The sequence below is a fragment of the Mauremys mutica genome, chromosome 24 (assembly GCF_020497125.1).
Source record: "Mauremys mutica isolate MM-2020 ecotype Southern chromosome 24, ASM2049712v1, whole genome shotgun sequence".
NCBI classification, from domain to species: Eukaryota; Metazoa; Chordata; order Testudines; family Geoemydidae; genus Mauremys; species Mauremys mutica.
The window spans coordinates 800,569-820,948 of record NC_059095.1 but is presented as its reverse complement, the minus strand read 5'-3'; the positions used below and the strand labels follow the sequence as shown (position 1 = coordinate 820,948).

At 42.9% G+C, this 20,380-nt stretch overlaps 1 protein-coding gene across 1 annotated transcript in view; it reads right to left on the bottom strand.

Moving 5' to 3' along the window:
- Positions 1–1,204: 1,204 nt before the first annotated feature.
- Positions 1,205–20,380, bottom strand: part of MYO9B (myosin IXB) — an 80,751-nt gene continuing 61,575 nt past the window's right edge. The window contains exons 26-42 of the mRNA XM_044998515.1: positions 20,011–20,141; positions 19,250–19,407; positions 17,681–17,871; positions 16,629–16,727; positions 15,977–16,153; positions 15,399–15,440; positions 12,002–12,113; positions 11,389–11,462; positions 10,921–11,113; positions 10,476–10,604; positions 9,762–9,867; positions 8,796–8,927; positions 7,359–7,482; positions 4,299–4,346; positions 3,596–3,735; positions 3,152–3,279; positions 1,205–3,000 (exon numbers count right to left, since the gene is read on the bottom strand). Coding sequence (XP_044854450.1) covers positions 2,564–3,000; positions 3,152–3,279; positions 3,596–3,735; positions 4,299–4,346; positions 7,359–7,482; positions 8,796–8,927; positions 9,762–9,867; positions 10,476–10,604; positions 10,921–11,113; positions 11,389–11,462; positions 12,002–12,113; positions 15,399–15,440; positions 15,977–16,153; positions 16,629–16,727; positions 17,681–17,871; positions 19,250–19,407; positions 20,011–20,141 — 2,421 coding nt within the window. The 3' untranslated portion in view covers positions 1,205–2,563. The remainder of the gene's footprint in view (positions 3,001–3,151; positions 3,280–3,595; positions 3,736–4,298; positions 4,347–7,358; positions 7,483–8,795; positions 8,928–9,761; positions 9,868–10,475; positions 10,605–10,920; positions 11,114–11,388; positions 11,463–12,001; positions 12,114–15,398; positions 15,441–15,976; positions 16,154–16,628; positions 16,728–17,680; positions 17,872–19,249; positions 19,408–20,010; positions 20,142–20,380) is intronic.

Here is a 20,380-nt window from a genome sequence, read left to right as displayed (position 1 = left end):
GGTAGTGTTGTCTGTCCTCTTTAGCTTATGACCACCTAGGGTAGGACACTTTATGCCTAGCTCTACAGTACTGAACACACTGACGGGTCAGCCAAGACATGCTGGATTTGTTCTGTTCATGTGACATTCCCTTCCATTGTGGCCATCCAGCTTCTGCTCCATCATATGCATCATCATGTGACACTATCCCTCAGCACAGAACGCACAGATGGCAGGCAAGAACAGGATGAGGTTAGTCCAGTTTCTAAAAGGCATGGTCATTTTTGTATATGGTTTTGCTATATTTAAAAAAAAACCCAAAACTTTCAAGGCATATGGAAGATACTTTAAAGTCTTAGTAGCCTGCCTCAATTTGTGCTCGAGGCTAGCTGATAGTGCACAGTAGAAGAAAATGATAACTCAGCCCCATGGGGGTTAATTCTGTTTTGATCTCAGATGGGAGGTACAGGTTTTGTTTTTTAAATTATGCCCACTAATTTTGTGTCATATGCCAAGAAAGAAAAAGCAGCACAGTTTTTGTTCATGATGCCCTACCTGGCTGATGGGGGCATTCAGCACCTATTTGTAAAGTTAGTGAAATAACTTGCTTGAGTTTTCCAGCTCACCTCTAAGCTTTAGAGCTGCAAACTCCAGGTGCCAGGGTCTACCAGAGTGCCTTTTTATGTCAGTGTGCGCTCCCTACTGACTCAACAGCAGCTCTAAATGCAGGGTGGAACGTTGGTTCCTTCATCACTAATTGTTACAGCAGCACATTTAATTATAATAAAGCAGCAGGACTGGCTGAATGTTCTCCATCAAGACTTCTTTGCATGGAAAATTGGGTTTTCAGATAATTTTTTTGTAAAAAGTATCTGCATTTTGTGGAAAACTGATTTTTTTATTGAAAGTCTGAAAACTGAAGGATTTCTATTCAGAAATACATGAGAGTTGTAGTTTGGGTCTCCTGTGCTTCCATTCTTCTCTCTGGGGCAGGCTCTCCAGTTAGACTTCTTCTCCCATGATGCCCTACAGCTATGTGACTGTTATAATGCCTGAGCCAGGGCCAGCTCCAGGCACCAGTGCAGGAAGCAGGTGCTTGGGGTGGCCAATGGAAAGGGGCAGCATGTCCAGGTCTTTGGCAGTGGGTCCCTCAGTCCCTCTCAGAGGGAAGGACCGGCCGCCAAATTGCTGCCAAAGAATGAAGCAGTGCGGTAGAGCAGCCACCAAAGTGCCGCCGATCGCGACTTTTCCCTTCCCCCCGCTTTGCTGCTTGCGGCAGCAAAAAAGCTGGAGCCTGGCCTGACCCTTCCCACTAAGACACCCTAGTGTGTCATGGGAGATATAATCAGACCAGGCTTTAAGGAATATGGCACTGAGGCACCCAAACTACAATTCCCATGAGCCACCATAACAGCATTTCCAAATCAAAATGTTGTGATTTTGTTGGTTTTTTCAGTTTGTTTTTTTGCTAAAAATTCAAAATTTTCCATGGGGAAAAATGCTCCATCTTCCTACCAGCTCTAACAAACATGTATGTAGTGCTTGGCACTCTACAATGAGGAGATTGATCGGATTCCTGATTGGAGCCAGTAAGCAGAGTTCCTCATATCAGCCAGATAGTCAGCTGGCCCCATCTACACTCACAATTCACATTGGCAGAGGAGAGACTGAACAGTAAACTAAGACTGACTCACAAGGCCCAGGTTTTAGAAGCTGTTTCTGCCTGCATGTTCTCATACCTGACCCTCAGTGATTTTTGCAGCATTGTGATACACAACATATGCTGAACAAAGCCTTGCACAAAGTTGCCCACTGCAACAACTGCATTTGCTTAGCAATGCGGTTATACTTGTACGCAAAACACTGAACTCTCAGAAACATTGCATGATTACAGGAACTTTGGTGATCGGTATTTTACCCTGCAGAACCCTCTCCAAATCCTTTTATGAAAGTGGTAGGAAATGGCATCCAAATCTCAGGGAAGCAGATCTACTTTTGCTCAGAATCAAGTGTCTTCTCTCCTACTAAAGGGCTCTCTGGAAAGGGCAGACACTGTAGCAGTAGGACACTGATAACCTAACACAAGGATTTTTAAAAAGTGCAATGTATTAATAAACATTTTGATACATTTTTGGTCTCAGTTAAGGCTATTACATTAACAGTTCTGTAAACCACAAAGGAATTTGTCATAAAACATACAAAAAACTGGAGTAAGGCAAAACTTAGGGACTCTAATTCACCTTCGGACCTATTAGAGCCCATCGTAAGCAAATACAAAAAGGCACAGCAGGAGAAACTAAGGTCACTAGAGTCTTCCTGCAGACTCAAGTCTCCGTATTTTACTCTGACCAAAGCAGATTTCGATTCTACTTTCCCCCTCCCCCACCAGTTTTTTAATTTGTTTACAAATAGCAGGATATTGTTTGTTTTAAGCAACCCTGCTTAACCCTTAGAGTGCTGAGAGTTCCAGACTGTGACGCCAATGACTTCTTAAGGCAAGTGCACAAGTTCACAATCCTTAAAGGAGGGGCAGAGCTAAAAGTTGTGGTCCCAATTTAAAAAAAATTCCAACATTTTAAATATTTCATTCATCTATGCATGAAATGTGTGAGTAAGGGTCTGAAAACCTCCGCTTCACTTTTGCTGTTGGTTCATATTCGTCCAAAGGTTCCTGAGTTTGGGCCACAACAGATCCTTGTGCAATGTATACGGAGTGAATTTTATCAGTTCGCCTTGCTAGCCGGTCCCTCCGTCTCACCACTGGCTGAGACTCTTCAGCTGATATTCTTCCCTGGAATTCTGTCAGTTTGGGAATCCCATACGGAAGTTTTATATTTGTCGTCGGCATCACTGGATTTCGGCAGGGGACTTTCATCTTGACCAGCACTGATGATGGTCTGCGCCTTGTAACTGAGGAGAATGTAGAGGCCAGTGAAAGAGAAATGCTGGGCCCTCCACGAGTGTCTTTGGCAGGCACACTGGGGCACTGACCATGGCACTGGAATTCAGACAGCGTGGTTCCTTTAAAGAAAGAAAAAGCTATTTGGAAGTTAAAGTGCATTTTAAAAAATGTAAATTGACATGACTGGTTCTGACCAGATGTCACAAAATATGTAAAATATGAAATAATGTAGAGGGTAAAAAAAAGAGCACACACTACCTTAATACTGACCTTCAGTATCCAGCCGCCCTATTCGGTCCTCTGGCAGGCTCTCCGTGCTCACTGAGGTCTCAGAGTCTAGATTTTCCTCATCAGAGCCTTGCTGGTCAAGCTCAGGTAATCGGTAAGTTATGTCTTCCCTGCATCAAACACATATAGATCATAGCACTCCAGAAAGACACTGACTTACAATATTTACCAATGCTACTGACATGAACTATTCTAGGCAAAGCAGAGTTTAGAAGCAAAGCAGTCCTGGACCTATACCTCACCAAATTTCATCTGAAAATATTTCCTTTGCCTGTTACCTTTTACTGCCTCTCCTCTTCTCCATTCTGACTTTGTAAATTATGTTTGAAATGCAATACAGAAGTAAAGCAGCATGCTGTGTTGCCTCCCAGGACACGAGGCATAAACTCAATGGGATTTAATTAGAAATGTGAAGCCGGGACTCACTTTTCCTCTTTTATTGACTGTATGCGTTCTATCAGAATCTCCTTTTCCCGGTTATCAACATCAGACACCTCGTCTTCCTCCTGTAGTGATCCGAGCTCAGGGAAGCTGTTGTCATTTCCCTTGTCTTGGGGGCTTTTACTCTGTAAGAAAGTTGGATGTGTCATGCTTCATGATCAGGAGTAGGATCTCTCACACTACCTCTGGACAGAAAGTTAGTTATAAAAGATGGGCAGGCGAAGATAGGGCAAGTGAAGGGCTCCCACAGAGGTAGTGAAGGGGGGTGTTAGTAATCCATTCCATATATACAGATATGTTTGAATAGGTCACACAGTAGTTTTAATTTGCCTTGAAAGTTTAAATTCACCTGATTTATTTTAACATTTTTCTTTTTTCACGTTTTTCAATGTAGAGAGTATGTTTGCCAACACTTGTTTAGCTGTAAGAGTTAACTACAAATTCTTGTGCCATTCAGTATGAGCACAGGTTAGAACTTCATTAATAAGAAATAGTGAAGTGAGGAAGGCATTGGAGAGTAGCAGTACATGCATTCTGGGGAAAGGGCTGCAATGATGCATGCAGTCTGGAATGTTTTGAAATCTATTTCATACCACATAAGTTATAATAAGCAGCAAATATCCCATCATGCTGTGGTGCCATAGGAGAATTAACCATGCACTATAAACACATCAGGTCTTGTACATACCAGCACCCCCTCATAAGGAGAAGAAAACCCAAGTTTTACAGGCCAGAGCTAGAGAAAGATGAAGACCAAATTCACTACATCATGGTAACTTCAGAAAATTGTTTTTTCTGATCAGAACAGTTACATTAAAACTTTGTATGTCAGACTTAATGGTAATGTCGATAGTTCTATCACTGTCATATTTTGCAATGTATGTGTTTGGATGTTCCATAAAAGCAATATTTAAGGTTTTAAAAACATTTTGATCTACCCAAGCACAAAGATATTGGATCTTTCATTATCAAAGACCTTCTTACTCCATTGAACATATTTTAACCTGTTAAGGCAACTTTTTGGCAGTATCAACTGGAGTCATATCAGTAGTTTTCTAATTCTTATTATAGGTCAGACAGATCTAGGTGGTTTTGGGTTTTTGTTTTTTTTAAACTCTAACTGATTTTTCACTTATGTCAGATTTCTAGGGCACACAGACCAGCTGTATCAGGCTTTGAATCAGCAAATACAAGCCCACTATCTTGAGGTCCATATGTGGAATCTCATTGCTTGGCTGTCACAATTCTTACATCCAGGATTAAAAACAGACATGCAAGGTTAACACATACTTGTCTAACACTATTTAACTGCCAAACAAAAGGCTCTCTTCATCCCATTGATTTTAAAGCAAAACTCCAGAGTGATGTCTGGAGAGAAGTTCTGCTTTAATTAAAAAAAAAATAAAAAAATCAATGTCACGATGAGACCAAAGAATTGTGAAGTTGTCTCACTCACTGCAAGTTCTGTTTGGTACTGAGAGCCTTTGTTTGTGCAGTTAGACTGCAAGTCCTTTGGGGTAGGAGTGGTCACATGTCTGACACTGACGGAATCTCTTGTAAAGCACTGGAAGCACACACAGTGGTGTGTGTCAGCTTCTCACATGGGCTGACTCAAATCCTAGGTCCACATGTAGAACAGTTTCAAAGCAAGTTCCCTAACTCCAGTTCACTCCCTACACTTCTACCTCTGGCCTCCAGATACGTTCCCAAAGAGCTTTTCATTTTGCATTTTAAATTAGGAAGTTTTGTGGTACCACTTCCATGAGAGCAACTATAGTTAGGGCCGGCTCCAGACCCCAGCGCGGCAAGCACGCGCGTGGGGCGGCCCTTTCCCGGGGGGGCAGCAGGCTGGGCCGGCGGACCTGCCGCAGTCATGCCCGCGGGAGGTCCACTGCTCCCGCGGCTCCGGGGCGCCTCCCGCGCATGACTGCTTGGCACGGCCAAAAAGGTAGAGCCGCCCCTGACTATAGTTAGGGTTACTTCAGCATTTCCATGATAACCACCATTTTCAGTCACTCAAAGCTTTGTAAAACTCTCCCCCCCCACACAACCCCCTGGGCTGAAATTTTTCCAGGCCTGGTTCCTGCTTAAAGCAGATTTTTTGTTTTTTACTTTCCCCCAAAAATTATTCAGCCATTTAAGACAGCTGGAAATTAATTAACTTTTACTAATTGTTGTGAAGGCCAAGACTATAACAGGGTTCAAAAAAGAACTAGATAAATTCATGGAGGATAGGTTGGTCCATCAATGGCTATTAGCCAGGGAGGGCAGGGATGGTGTCCCTAGCCTCTATTTGCTAGAAGCCGGGAATGAGTGACAGGGGTTGGATCACTTGATGATTCCCTGTTCTGTTCATTCCCTCTGGGGCACCTGGCATTGGCCACTGTCGGAAAACAGGATACTGGGCTAGATGGACCCAGTCTTCTCGTTATGTTCTTATGTAATTATACAAAAAATATATAGAGAGAGATACATTTGTTTAAAGCCACTCTAGTGCCAAAAAAGGAGGGAAATAGCCCTCACAAAGGAAAGTGTCCTGGTAACGCTCTGTTTTGATTGTGCCACATTTGGAAATTGCTCTTCTTACATGGGCAGTAGCATGGGCAGGAGTTACTACTCTGACAACGATCCCAGTGCTGGCAGCCTGTACTATATGCACACTTGAAGCTGTACACTCATCTCTTGAGTCCCCTAGTCCCAGTCAACCAGGATCTGGTAAAGGGATGCTCGTCCCTCTGATCTCCCTCCTGAGCTGAGAAGAATGAACACTGGGGCTAGGAGCCAGAAGTTGTAGGCCCACCTCTTCCATTCAAGGGCCTTAATTCTCTGCATTCCACAACTTCTTAGGAAAGCCTCACACCACTCCTTTTGGCAGGGGTGCTGGAACAATGTGTATAGTGGGGGGGCTGAGAGCCATTGAACCAAACTGTAAACTCTGTATATCATGGAAAACACTTCAAGCCCCAGCACCCGTAGCTCCAGCACCTATGCCTTTTGGGAGGCAAATACCATTGCCCCTGCTTGAAAGAAGAGGTAATAGTCCCAGAGAGGTGACATGACTTGCTCAAAGACACACATGGAGTCTAGCAGAACTAGATATAGAATCCAGATTTCTGAGTGGGTGACTCATGTTTTATACTAAACCACCGTGCCTTAGAGAAAAGATATCAGCTCTTTGTACTATGCACAAATATATACATAATTTATGATTGCTCCCACCCCAAACATTATGCTTTTGATCACCGTCCATGCCATTGCAGAGCTAGCTATCCAGGAAGCTGTCAGAAAGGTGACTTTGGCACACTCAGCATAGCTGAGCTTTTCATGGAAGTACCAGAGACTAAAGTGAGAGCACACTTTGAACAAGTGAATCACCATATCCCCTGAAATGAAGGCATCCCCTGTAGGTTACTTGGCACTGAACAGGCACAACCACCTCACAATCCTACTTACAGAGTTGCTGGGCTGGTGCCCGGTGCTCTCTGTACTTACATCATCAAGAGGTGCTCCCTGCCCAGCGCATTGAGCTCATTCAAGCTCAGACTTCCACATGGGAAGAGGCCTAGTTCCCACTGCAACACTGGGCCAACCCCCTTTTCAGTATAATCCAAGGTCAGTAACCAGCATTTGGTCTTTGACAAGCTGAGCAGGCTGGGAATGGTGAGGCTATAGTGCATTTCCCCCACCCCACGGAGTCCACGATAGAGCCCCTGTTGGATGTGGGGCTATTATTCATTGTAGCACTTACCGTGTTCTGCCGGAGCAATGAGAGTCGGCGGAAAGCAATGCTCTCAGCTGCTTCCAGCTGGTTAATTTCATCCATTTTAATCTTGTATTTTCTCATCTGCTCCTTTATTAGCATTTCCACACACCTGTGTGAAAGTGCAAGAGTTCATTCAGCAACCTGCTCCCTGGATACTTACACATGCTTTGGGGACAACCATGGGGGATGAGATGTGTCACTAACGTATGGACAGATCTTCAGCACACTGCCAGTGAATACACCCAGCTCAGGGATGTTAGACACACATGTGGATGGCCCCCTCTCAAACCAGAGTCTCCAGAGGCACTTTCTTTAGAGGGTGGTGCTGTATGAGTGCAGGGGAAGAGTCTACACAGACAAGCAGGACTGGGCACAACCAAAAAGCAGTGCTACAGATGATACATGTTCGTACTTGGATACCCAGAACCTTGCACACTGTGTCTCCATGCAACAATGGTAAGTGAACAAGCATCACCCACAGCGCTAGCTATTTCTATTTCCTCTACCCGCTGTCCTCTCCCTGCTCCGGCACAGACACTGGTGGGTACAGAATGTTCCCGCAACTGCCCTTCTCCACCTTTACAGCCCCACAGAAAGAGCAAACTGAATCAGAAGTTGGAAAAAGTCACCACTTTATTATTTTTCAAACACTTCTTTCATTTCTGCTCTGGCTCTTTATTTAAAATGACTGAGGCAGGTCCAAGGCCAGCCACGTAGGAAGGGTGGGGATAAGCAGAGAGAGCTAGAGGGGCTGCAGTAAGGCAGTGATGCCAGTGATTAGCACAAAGAGGATATGGGCACAACTCAAGAAGAGAGGCTCAAAGGTAAAGGCTGAAGGGCTCCCAAGTAGGCAAGTGACAGTGTTTAATTTCTGTGCCACGCCATGTAAGTAATGCTCCTATCTCAATACAGCTGTAGGACAGCTGTTTATACAGGAATGGTGCCACTTTTTGGCCCAATTATGATTTTTATTTGACACATACAGATTAATGCCATCATGCTGTACATATCCCCCTCCATCCATCCAAGCCCTGCTTGCAGCACAAATAAAGGAATCAAATTTATAACATTTTCTAGCATTAGTTTGAATTCAGAATTGTTAAGACTCTTAATTATTAATAAAGTTACAATAGTACCCTGATATCCTCATCAAGATTGGGGCCTGTTGTGCCAAAGCCACAGAAATCAGTGGCAGAGCTAGGATTCGAATTCAGGATTTACTGGCTCCTAATTCTGCACTCAGTCCGCCAGCCTATCCTGCCAACAGGGCTCGAACAAAGTTTGTTACTTTGGATAGCTCTAACATGGATCAAACTGCAAGAGGTAGACAAGGTGCACATGACAGCACCAGAGACACACACCAGTTGAAAGGGCAATTTGATCCATACAGACTTCTGTAGCAAGCCAAGTGCCGAGACTTACATGGTTGTCTTTGAGACGTCCTTCATACTGGTTAGTGGGTCAGAATTATCAGGGCAGCGCAGGAGACATGGAGCAAAGACAATGGCCAGAGCATTGGGTGACATACGGTTGACGTCTTCTATTAGAGCCACTCTGAAATTCAATGTTTGGAACAAAATGAAAGTTTCTTAGTAAATCTTGCTAGAAAACAAATGATCTGATCAAACTTTGCTAGTGTCCCAGCATGGCAGCTGAGGGGGGACGCTCCAGAAGGGTCAATGCACGTAAGAGGTTGGGGAAACTTTTTTTAAAATAAGTGAATTTTACATCTTGTTGCATGAAAGAGAACATGAATCCACGTAGACAGAGGTAGCCTGGATGTACCTTGGCCAGCCACTCTGTGCCCCCTCTCTTGTGAGTCAGTTATCACTCTATTTTCAGGTTCCTATTTAGGTCCCCTCAGCTGAAAGCAGATCCTTCCACTTCATGCCCCCCTGCCAGCAGTCCCCAGCTCATCACTAGAACACTTACAGATATTTACAGTGCTCATGTTGCTTCTGCCATTCAACTGCGCTAACATCCTCATAGTATCTGCCATCCAACCACACTAATCCCTGCATTCCAGGCTGCTCAAACACACCACCACTCAACCAGGATTTACAATGCTCTCAGAGCTAATGCTGCTTGGCTCACCTGACACAATTAGACTGGCTTGCAGGAAAGAGGGAGCACACACATGCACACAAACTGCCCAACCCTAAATTCTCACCCTTGTCATGTCAGTCAGTCACAAAAAGCAGGAAAATCCCCACTCAGATCCCAAAAAGGGTCAGGATGTCAGAAGGCTTGCAAGACAACTTCAAAATTCCACATGATGAATATACTTATCTCTGGTTTACGTGGCTTTTTAACAGTAATTGGAAAGTGACACCAGAGAGAGAATGGACCCAGCGCAGATAAAACCCAAAGGAAAGGAAAGATCATTACTTGACAAGGTGAAAGATGAGTCGCTCCAGGGTGTTGTGATTGGCTTGTGGAAGCTGTTCAAGGACACTGTAAATGGCAACGAGTTGCTCCTGCTTTTCTGGTAACTCTGCATAAGAAGAGACGAGCACAGCAAGATCTCAAGACACTCAGGAGCTCACAGAAGTTCTAAAGCACCAGTCAATTAATGCCAGAACATTTGAATGCTCTTGGAGATGTTTGGGGATCTTAAGCTAAACGCATCTCTGAACCTCTTGTGTTGCTTAGTACTTCAGAAGCCTTGGCTGTCACTTCATTTACTCACTCTATTATAGTGAGAGACGACAGCACACACCAGATGGTATTAGTTCCCCCCTTTTCACATGCTTGTAACGGCATGGTAAGGACAGAGTGACAAATGCAAGGAATGTCAGACTCCAGGTCTGGTCACATTTTTTGCACTTAATATACTAACATTTCCCCCCCACAAGAAAGGGCAGTGTCATTGCAGATGCTGCTATTCTGAAAAGTGAGACAGGAATCTTGACATCAGAAAGCCAAAAAATGGATTTTCCCCAGGAACGTCTGTTTCCTAGGACAAATTTTAGTGACTGCTGTAGAGATGACTAGGAAGAGGCCATATAACACATAGAGTTAGTGCCGGGACACTAAATCCTTCTCCAAGACAGAACAAGTGAAAACATTCCTATTGCTCTACAAATTGTTGACAAAACCCACCTACTGCTCGGAGAAAGTCACTGTACTGTGCAAAAGTCATGAGTGGGTCAGGTAACTCTCGCAGCCATTGCTTCAGGATGCCAGTGATGGTGTGAATGGGATAAATCTCTAGTTTCACTGAATTTGGATCTGAAAAGAAAATTATTAGATTTAGCCATCTGATTCCTCTGATGCACACAATCAGCTCCCAAAGAAGGGCACCTACAAAGAATTCAAGCATTAGCGTATCTACTTCCCTGGAGCCCATGCGGCTACTCAAAATTTGCCTGCACGATACGTATTTATGAGCATGAACAGATTAGCCAGCTAATCAGTAATACAGGCTCCATACTGCACAGAGCAGTTTTTCTGATAAGAAATAGTCTTACAGATGCTCTCAGAATAGCAGAGCAGCTGAATTGTGTGCTGGGAAGCAGGAAAGGTTGACAGCATTATTTAGACATACCTGTCTGCAGCAACTGTTTCAGCTCCCTCATGCGATTTGCTGACCCTGATTTCCTGTAGATTCCTTCTGTGTAGAGGCCATGCATCTCCACATACTCTAGTAGTTTCTCCATGACAACGGGGACTGAATTCTTATCGCTAATTAAGGAACTCACACACACTCCGAAGTGACGGGAGTCTACACCTTGCTCGTTCTGGAATTGATACAGGTCAAGTGTCATATGGATTTCTGTTTCCAGGCTAACAAACTCATTTAAGTTAGGACCTTCTGCTACACCTAAATGAAAGCTGAATGTTTTATGCCATGCTTGTTACTAACTTTTGATCACAAGACGCCCACTGGTGAGAATGGCATCTGGGCTGTGGCACTGGGTGAGATTTTCAGTTGTTGGTATAATCAGGCCATCACTGCCTAACAGTTGGTCTAACACATTACACATGTGTACTCTGAGTGGAGGACTTCTCTTACCTTTTTTCCACAGGGCGATGTGCAGCAGCTCTGAGTTTTGGACATGCATTTCTTGTGGCAAATCAATTTGCAGGCTACAGAGGAGAGGGACTGTTACTAACAGATCAAAGCAGATTCAAATGCAGAGTTTCCTCTGTTTCCCATTTGCTGTTAGTCTCTATATAATCTGAATAAGCTGCATACTGGAGTTTTCCCCAAAATACACATTACCCTCTCCATGGGAGATGGAAAAATATTCTTAGCTGTAGGGCTGCTCCTGTTGGGATATGCCAATATCACTTCAAGTCATTAGGAAACCCAAGTAGTCATGAGGTTTTCCTCCCTCATTTCACCTCATCCTGAACTCTTCAGCCACAGAAAAGGGACATGTAGTTTCTTTGAGTGATGGTGTTGCTGCTGCTCCATGAAGTGGCTGGCAAGCTTGCACATGCACCCCCACGGCAACTTGTTCAGGTGCCCCCCACATGCAAGGTCTTTCCTGCCCAGGCCCCACCACTTTCAGAGCGCTCCCAGCCCAGACCCCCACCAACAAGGCTATGCCTGTGCCCACCAAAGTTGTAAGGATCTTCAATTTTTTAAAACCAAATGGCAAGAATGAGCCATTTCCACTTACTACTGCAAAGACAGGCCTTCTCCATAGGCCAGATGTAGGACGAGCACTGCTCACATGACTGCCGAATGCTCACTTGGTAGCTCGTGAACACATGGCCATTGTGCTCCTCAATCTGGGTGGGGGAAGCGGAGAAGTTAATGGCTCCCTTTGTTTATTTTCTTTAGAAACAATCTGAGCTATCTCCACCTTACTTTTTCTCCTCTCTTCCACTATTAAAACTGATAGAGGGAAATCTGGCTTCTGGTGTAAGGCTAAACCAGTGACTCTGAACCTTTCCAGACTACTGTACCCCTTGCAGGATTCTGATTTGTCTTGCATACCCCAAGTTTCACCTCACTTAACGACGTGCTTACAAAATCAGACATTAAAGTACAAAAGTGTCATAGCACACTATTACTGAAAAATGGCTTAGTTTCTCATTTTTACCATATAATTATAAAATAAATCAATTGGAATATAAATATTGTACATCTATATAGGATACACTGAAACGCAGCAGTATAAACAACTCACTGTATGAAATTTTAGTTTGTACTGACTACACTAGTGCTTTTTATGTAGCCTGTTGTAAAACTAGACAAATATCTAGATGAGTTGATGTACCCCCTAAAATACCTCTGCGTACCCCTGGTTGAGAACCAGTGCTCTCAACCCAAGGGTATGTCTACACTACGAAATTAGGTCGAATTTATAGAAGTTGTTTTTTTAGAAATCGTTTTTATACAGTCGATTGTTCATGTCCTCACACAAAATGCTCTAAATGCATTAAGTCGGCGGACTGCGTCCACAGTACCGAGGCTAGCGTTGACTTCTGGAGCGTTGCACTGTGGGTAGCTATCTCACAGTTCCCGCAGTCTCCGCTGCCCATTAGAATTCTGGGTTGAGATCCCAATGCCTGATGGGGCAAAAACAGTGTCGCGGGTGGTTCTGGGTACATGTCATCAGGATCCCTCTCCCTCCCTCCCTCCGTGAAAGCAACAGCAGACAATGGTTTTGCACCTTTTTTCCTGGGTTACCTGAGCAGACGCCATACCACGGCAAGCATGGAGTCCGTTCAGCTCACCGTCACCATACGTCTCCTGGGTGCTGGCAGACATGGGACTGCATTGCTACACAGCAGCAGCTCATTGCCTTTTGGCAGAAGACGGTGCATTATGATTGGTAGCCATCGTTGTCGTACTCCTGGGTGCTCTTTTAGCCAACCTCGGTGAGGTCGCTCAGGGGCGCCTGAGCAGACATGGGAGTGACTCAGCCAGGTCATTCCCATTTTCTGCCGGGCACCCAGGAGATGATGATGGCTAGCAGTCGTACTGCGCCATCTGCTGCCAGCCTAAGATGTAAAAGATGGATGGAGTGGATCAAAACAAGAAATTGACCTGATTTGTTTTGTGACATCAATGGCCTGCTAAACCCAGGGTTTTGAGTTCAATCCTTGAGGGGGCCATTCTGTGTGACAGTTGTTTGTGTTTCTCCTTGATGCAAAGTCACCCCTTTTGTTGATTTTAATTCCCTTAAGCCATGTTGTCAGTCGCCCCTCCCTCCGTCAGAGCAATGGCAGACAATTGTTTTGCGCCTTTTTTTCAGCGCAGAACCAGAAGCTGCAAAAGCAAAACCAGAGGAGGAGGCGACAGCAGCGCAGTGACGAGAGTGATGAGGACATAGACATGGACACAGACTTCTCACAAAGTATGGGCCGGGCAATGTGCCCCGGAAATGCGCACATCATGCTGATGAGTTCTGCATGGTCACCTGTGCTGATCAGCTCACCACGCTGGCCAAACAGGAAATGAAATTCAAAAGTTCGTGGGCCTTTTCCTGTCTACCTGGTCAGTGCATCTGAGTTGAGAGCGCTGTCCAGAGCAGTCACAATGGAGCACTCTGGGATAGCTACCGTCAAATTGCGACCACACTATCCCAAATTCGACCTGGCAAGACCGATTTCAGCACTAATCTCCTCGTCGGAGGTGGAGTAAAGAAATCGATTTAAAGAGCCCTTTAAGTTGAAAAAAAGGGCTTCGTCGTGTGGACGGATCCAGGCTTAAATCGAGGTAACGCTGCTAAATTCGACCTAAAATTGTAGTTTAGACCAGGCCCAAGATAATTAGTGTTGGTCTGTTTCATAATTAAGGCATTTATTAGACAGAGTTCCTTTAACCCAGTTACTCATCAAATGCAGTCTGCTACTAACATTTAGCAGTCACTCCTCCCCTTTAAACAATTTCCTCATTTAAAAAACCAGTCTGTCCTAAAAAGCACCTCAAGTGAGGTGAAATGTATGCATTTAGGAACACACCAGGCTGCACAAGACAACAGACCAGTGATTCTTCTAATCCAGAAGCCAATGCTAGAAATTTGATGCAAGTGGTGAAAACCCACAGTGACACCTAATTGCCTGGTTCTGCTTGAACCCAGATAGCAATCAGCTTATGCTTTACAAACAGGCATCCACAGCCTTTAATTTATATCTTCATCATGGTAGTTATATGAAGTGTTTAATCTTTTATGAATTGCACTAAGAGATTTGGCTCAATAACATCCTACCACTGCAAGTTCCACTGTGCAATTACACGCTGTTTTAAAACTGTGGCCTTTCAGTTTCACTAAGTGCTCCTTGCTTGCTTGATGGGACAGGAATAAACAGAACTCTGACAGGATAGAGGGATATAAAACAACTGGTGATGCTGGGAGAGCTAATCTCCTAGGACACCTCTGCTTTCCAAAAGGAATAGCCCTGCTCTTCTCTTTCAAGAATCCTTCCAAATGCTTAATCATTCTTGGTGCTCTTCCTTGGACCTTTCATATTTCTTCTATGTAATTGCTGAGAGGAGGGGACCAAATCTATAAGGCAGGGAATTGCCATTATTTTTTGGTGTGATATTTTTCTCTATCCTTTAACAGAGCTGCTATTTTATTCCCTTTTCTGATGGCTCGTGGGCACAAAACAAATATTTTCATGGAGCCATCCACAACAATGCCTTGATCTTTGCCCTGTGAGACTACTTGACATTCAGACCCCAACAGCAGTTATTGGAGTTTCAATGGTTCCTTCCAGCATGCATTACTGCACTTGTCTATGGTGAGTTGCATCTGTTACAGTATGTTGCTAAGGCTGGTGATTATCTTCAGCAAAAAAAAATTTTTTTTTAACATTTTAAGTGACTCTGGAAGTACCCAGCACACCTCCGGGAACGGTTCTGCACACTTTGCTGCATTGTGGAAGATGACAGCTATAAAGCTTCGTGATGAAGACACTACGTTAGTTTGGTTTGCAAACCAAGAAGCCACATTAGTATAAGCAGCTTTTTGCAGTAGGAGGATCCTGTGGGTCCTAATACTGTGCGACCTCAAGCATGGCGGGGGACTTTGTGCAGTACCACAATAAAAAAAAAAAACTCACCGCACGCTCTTGTTTTCGTTTCTTCTTCTGGGTTTTGCTTTGCTGCAGTGAGATACACAAAGGTATATTAATCTGAGAACTCCAAAGATTTCCCCTCTCTCACAATTTTACCACACCCACTCCAGTTTCATCTGAGATTCTACATTGCAGCCTCCACCTGTTAGCATAACAAAGCTGGATAAGGCTCCTCTCAGAGTTCAAACCATCTCCTGAATCCGCTAGAAGGGGGTCACTGTCTGGTGATAAAACATTGGAATCGCTGAACCCTACCAAGAACTTTGGAGGTTTTGCAAAAATCCTTCCCAACTTGATCTTAGTATTTTCAGTATCTTGAAAAATGCATAATAATGAGAAGTACCTTCATATAAATTGCCCAAAGTCTGTAAAAATCTATTACCAGGTGCTGGATTCAGGATTAATAAATGGAAAAAAGTTTCCAAAAAGAACACCAAGGTGGGAAAATGTTCTGAAGTAACAGATTATGTCAATGACATTGGAAAAATGTGGTTCTAATTCTTTAAACAGTTTTAAAAACAACTTTTTCAACCACCATGACTAGCGGGAAGGAAGTACTATACCTTATGTTGCTCTGACTCTTCTCTTTTTGCATATCCTCGGGAAAACTCATCGAGAAGGGATTGGAAGAGATTTAAAACCAGCTTGACGTCTTTCTCTTCCCTCTCTTTTGCAAGATTTATAACTAGAAGCTGATAGTTTTCCATCAGATCTTTATAGCCGACATGGATTTGCCCGTTCTAGTGGAAGTAAAGGCATTATTCAAATATGAACAATCAGTGCAGTAAAGTACATCATTCTTTTTTTCCACCATTAATTTAATGTTGAAACACTGTTGGATAATTTTTAATGGTCACCCACTGCGTTAACTAATGCAGCAACATGGATGAGCTGATGACAATAAAGTCCTGCCATCTTTGCTGCAGCACTGTAACCGGGGGCCAGAGAGATGATCAGAAAGCGAAAGAAAGAAATGCATCTATTTGTATGAGTAAGTTTACAGGATCTGGCATTTGTATCCTAATTTTCTCATTAAAATAAAAAAGTACTGAAATATTTAATCAGTGTTAGAAATTCCTACTTGGATGCTGAAAGACTAAGGATAATACAAACAAGTAAAGCTAGAGCATTCATTTTAAATGCTTCACTTCAGCTCTTTGCAAAATCAGTGTGATATTCACATCGCTTTTAGGGCTAACAAGGCATATTACTTACAGGAACAGAGTACATTGTTTTGATATTTCCTCTAAACTTTTCTGTGGCTTCAAAAAATAAACATTCAGTAGCAGACTTCTGGGAGTTCAAGTCATTTATCTGAAAGGCAACGATATTTGTCACTATTATATTTAACGAGAGAACAGCCAGTCTGTTCTACATTTAAGCTAACCCTTTTGGATCAGACATGTCTGAAGCTTCTAATTATCCAAAATGGGATTTCATGATACATCCTGAGAATACTAAGGGGTTCTGTCACACATGGAAAGAGAACACTTGTCTCTGCCTCCTTCTCCAATTACTGTGCTCTTCTTATCCATATATTCTTGTTAATGTCACCTTACTGCCTGCATACAAGAATGAAGGCGACTTGCCAAGGGAGGGAAACACCATATACATTAGGAACACCTGGACTGAGAAAAAATCCAGCAGGATCTAGTTTGTGTCAAGTTATTAAATCACTTCCCTCCTCCCCTTAAATCATCACTGAAGCCAATGCCTGGGAGAATTCCACACTTTCAAATTCCACACTGGTGAGCTGGGCACCTCCAGGTTGTTAAAAGTGGCAACAACATCCCGTCAAAGCAATCTGACATTTCTACTCAGCACCTGCACTTTTGCACGAAATCCTACTAGCAGCAATTTCAGATTTACATTTTGAGAAAACCAAAAAGATACAGCACTTTATTCAATGCCAAGTCATGATGAGCAATAGTACTTTGAAGGATATAGCTAAAGACCCAGTCCCATGGCCACTCTGTTCATGGAACTCCTGGTCAAAGGGACATCCCCACATACAGCAGCTACAGAACAGGGCTGAAAGAATGTCCCAGGTCCATCCATATAACAGTTCTAAGCAGACCTTCCTTGGAAATCTAGGCATAAAAACATCTTAAAAGGTGAGAAAATATACAATGTAAAATATAAATCATTAAAAGCTTCCACTCCAATTTATATTAGCTGACAAGTAAAAATGGAGTGAGAAGAACCATAATCAGATAATTGGTCTTACAACACTGATCTGCATTCCATTCTATTTTACTGCATCTCACCTTGTTTAGAAGGAACTCATCAAGGTATTTCAGCTCATTGGCATTTGTGATCTCACGGATAACAGAAGCTGGCCACTTCTCAGACACTGCTGAAATCTTCTTGATTTTAATAGTACGGTTCCTCTTCCCTTTGCTAGTTTCTTTCACAGGTCGCTCTCCTGCCTGGGGCCGATGTGGGTGTCCAGAAGGAGCTGGGAAAAGAATCAGTATATATTCTAAGCAGAAGATAGAATTCTGAAGCTTTACTTCCCTCAGCTCCCTTGCACTGCACAATGGAAAGCTTGGCACCAACAATATGGGAAGGGTCACAATTGTATTTTATAATCATAGCAGCTGCTTTTAAACAACTCATTTCACAGTGATGTTCAGTTAACACAAGGTCAAGTCAAATCCATATCACCAGAAATATTTAAAGTAAACAAAAAAAGTCTACAATTATCTTATTCTCTGCACAAACTTTTAGGATAATGCAGTTTTGGAGAAGTTTCTTTGGATTGCAAGATAAGACTTGGACAAGACTCTAGCCTTGCAGTTTTCCCTTTGCGATGAAATCTGGGCATTTATACTGTTAAAACTACAAAGAAACCACTGTTAAATTCAAGGAAGCCAGAAATTCAGAACACCATTCTGAACATGTCCAATTGCATCTAGCTGGAGTGGATATGTCTGCATAGAAAATATTGATGCAATATCCATCAAGAGTGAGTTTTAGATGCATACAGCTTCAGATTTTAAAATGTATAAATTTAATTCACCTTTCTAAACAAACATTCTTGCACTTAAGACTTGCCAACCACATTTAAGAAATACTGTTTCCATATCTGTAATTTTGGTGACAAAGCCTGGACAAATATAGCATTAAGATTAAGGCCTTGTCTACACTATAGGGGAAAGTCTATCTAAGCTATGCAATTTGAGTTACGTGAATAGCATAACTCAAGTAGACGTAGCTTAGACCTACTTACCGCAGGGTTCACGCTGTGCTGTGTCGATGGGAAACGCTCTCCTGTCAACTCCCTTTACTCTTCTCGTTCCCATGGAGTACAGGAGTCGACGGGAGAGCGATCTGCGGTTTATTTAGCAGGTCTTCACTAGACCCGCTAAATCAACCGCTGATGCATCGATCACCCGGTAAGTATAGAGAAGCCCTAAGACTACACAAGAGAAGAAGCCTTGAGGACAAACTAAGTCTGAAACTCTGGGTAGATTACTTCCCTTTTGCACAGGAACATGCAGCTTATTTAGTAAAATTAGAAGGCTTATTGAGAAACATTGCCTCAATGGGAAGCAGAACAGAATCAAAAGTTTTGCTTTAGTCAGATATAATTTGATTTCTGAAAAATGAAGATAACTTTGATCACAGAACATTTCTAATGCTTGCAGAATCTTAATTTCACTGAACACACGAGGGTAAGCTGTCATCCATAGGCACCACTGGGAATTTGAAAAGGACAAGTTTTGAGATGTTCACTGTTGGGTCTAATGCTGTGAAGGTTCTGCATTCAACCCATTTTTTTTTATTTCAACTGCTTGCACATTCCTGGCTGAAACAGAACAGAGGAAACTCACCTTCTGATAATTTTTGTGACTCCACTGATTCTGATATCAGAATACACGATAGAAGAGGGAGATTCTCTCCTTCCTCCATTACATCAGGACTCTCCCTAACATATTTCTTGTCTGGTTTCTTTCCCAGAAGCTTACGCAGAGGACTTTTAAATGTGGATCTGAAAGTAAAAGCAGGTTGCATGTTTCTTTTACATGTTTGTAATGGAAGCTTGTTTTATACAGACACAGACAGGCTTTAAGAGAAAGGGTGTGTTTAACTGTACAGTTAACGGCCATGATAGAGAGGAGTAAATCTCCAGAGCATAAATTCCAAGCACTAGCAAGGTAAAGCATGAGACAAGAGGAAGGGAAGGGAAGGAGGGAGCGTCTACCTGGATTATATTTACTACACATATTAATTCACAGCTTTCAAGAACACAGAGAGAGGGCATAACACATTATCTGAAATGGTCATTCAGTCAATAAATTAATTATAGATGTATAGCATAGATTTTTGGGGAAATAATCTATTGCTAGAACCAAAGTTCCAGGGACAATGAATGCACAAAAAATGCAATTCACGTCTATCATTGCTACTAACACATTTTTGCTGATTGGCTGAGAAAAATATTTCTTGTTTTTCCTTACCTTGTCCCACAGCACTATAATCATGCATAGAGACATGTGCAAAACCTGGGTATAACAGGGCATGCTATGGAAAGGGCATGTTCTTTGGTTCGTTTGGTTGAAGTCAATCCCATAGACACAAACATAACACGTACTTGACATCCATCGGCTGGCTAGGTGGCTGCACTGAGACAGCTGAATCCAAGGGCGATAACTGTTCATTGGACTTCTTTTGCAAAGTCTGTTTCTTGTTGCTCTTCTCCTCCGCCATTGTTTCTGGAGATGGCTACAGAATATTAAAGAAACAGAATGATCTTTAAAATCCAGTCCATGAAGGAACTGCTAGTTCACGCATTTAAGTTTTATCTTTTAAGAAATTTACCAAGTTCTGTTTTTGTACAACAATCGAAAGAATCCACTTCACTCAATTTGTAGATCCCTCATGTGGCGAGATGATGCCCTATTATATATAATGCCTCATCTGGGACTCCATTTGTGAAAGCATATGAAATTCAATGCACAAAT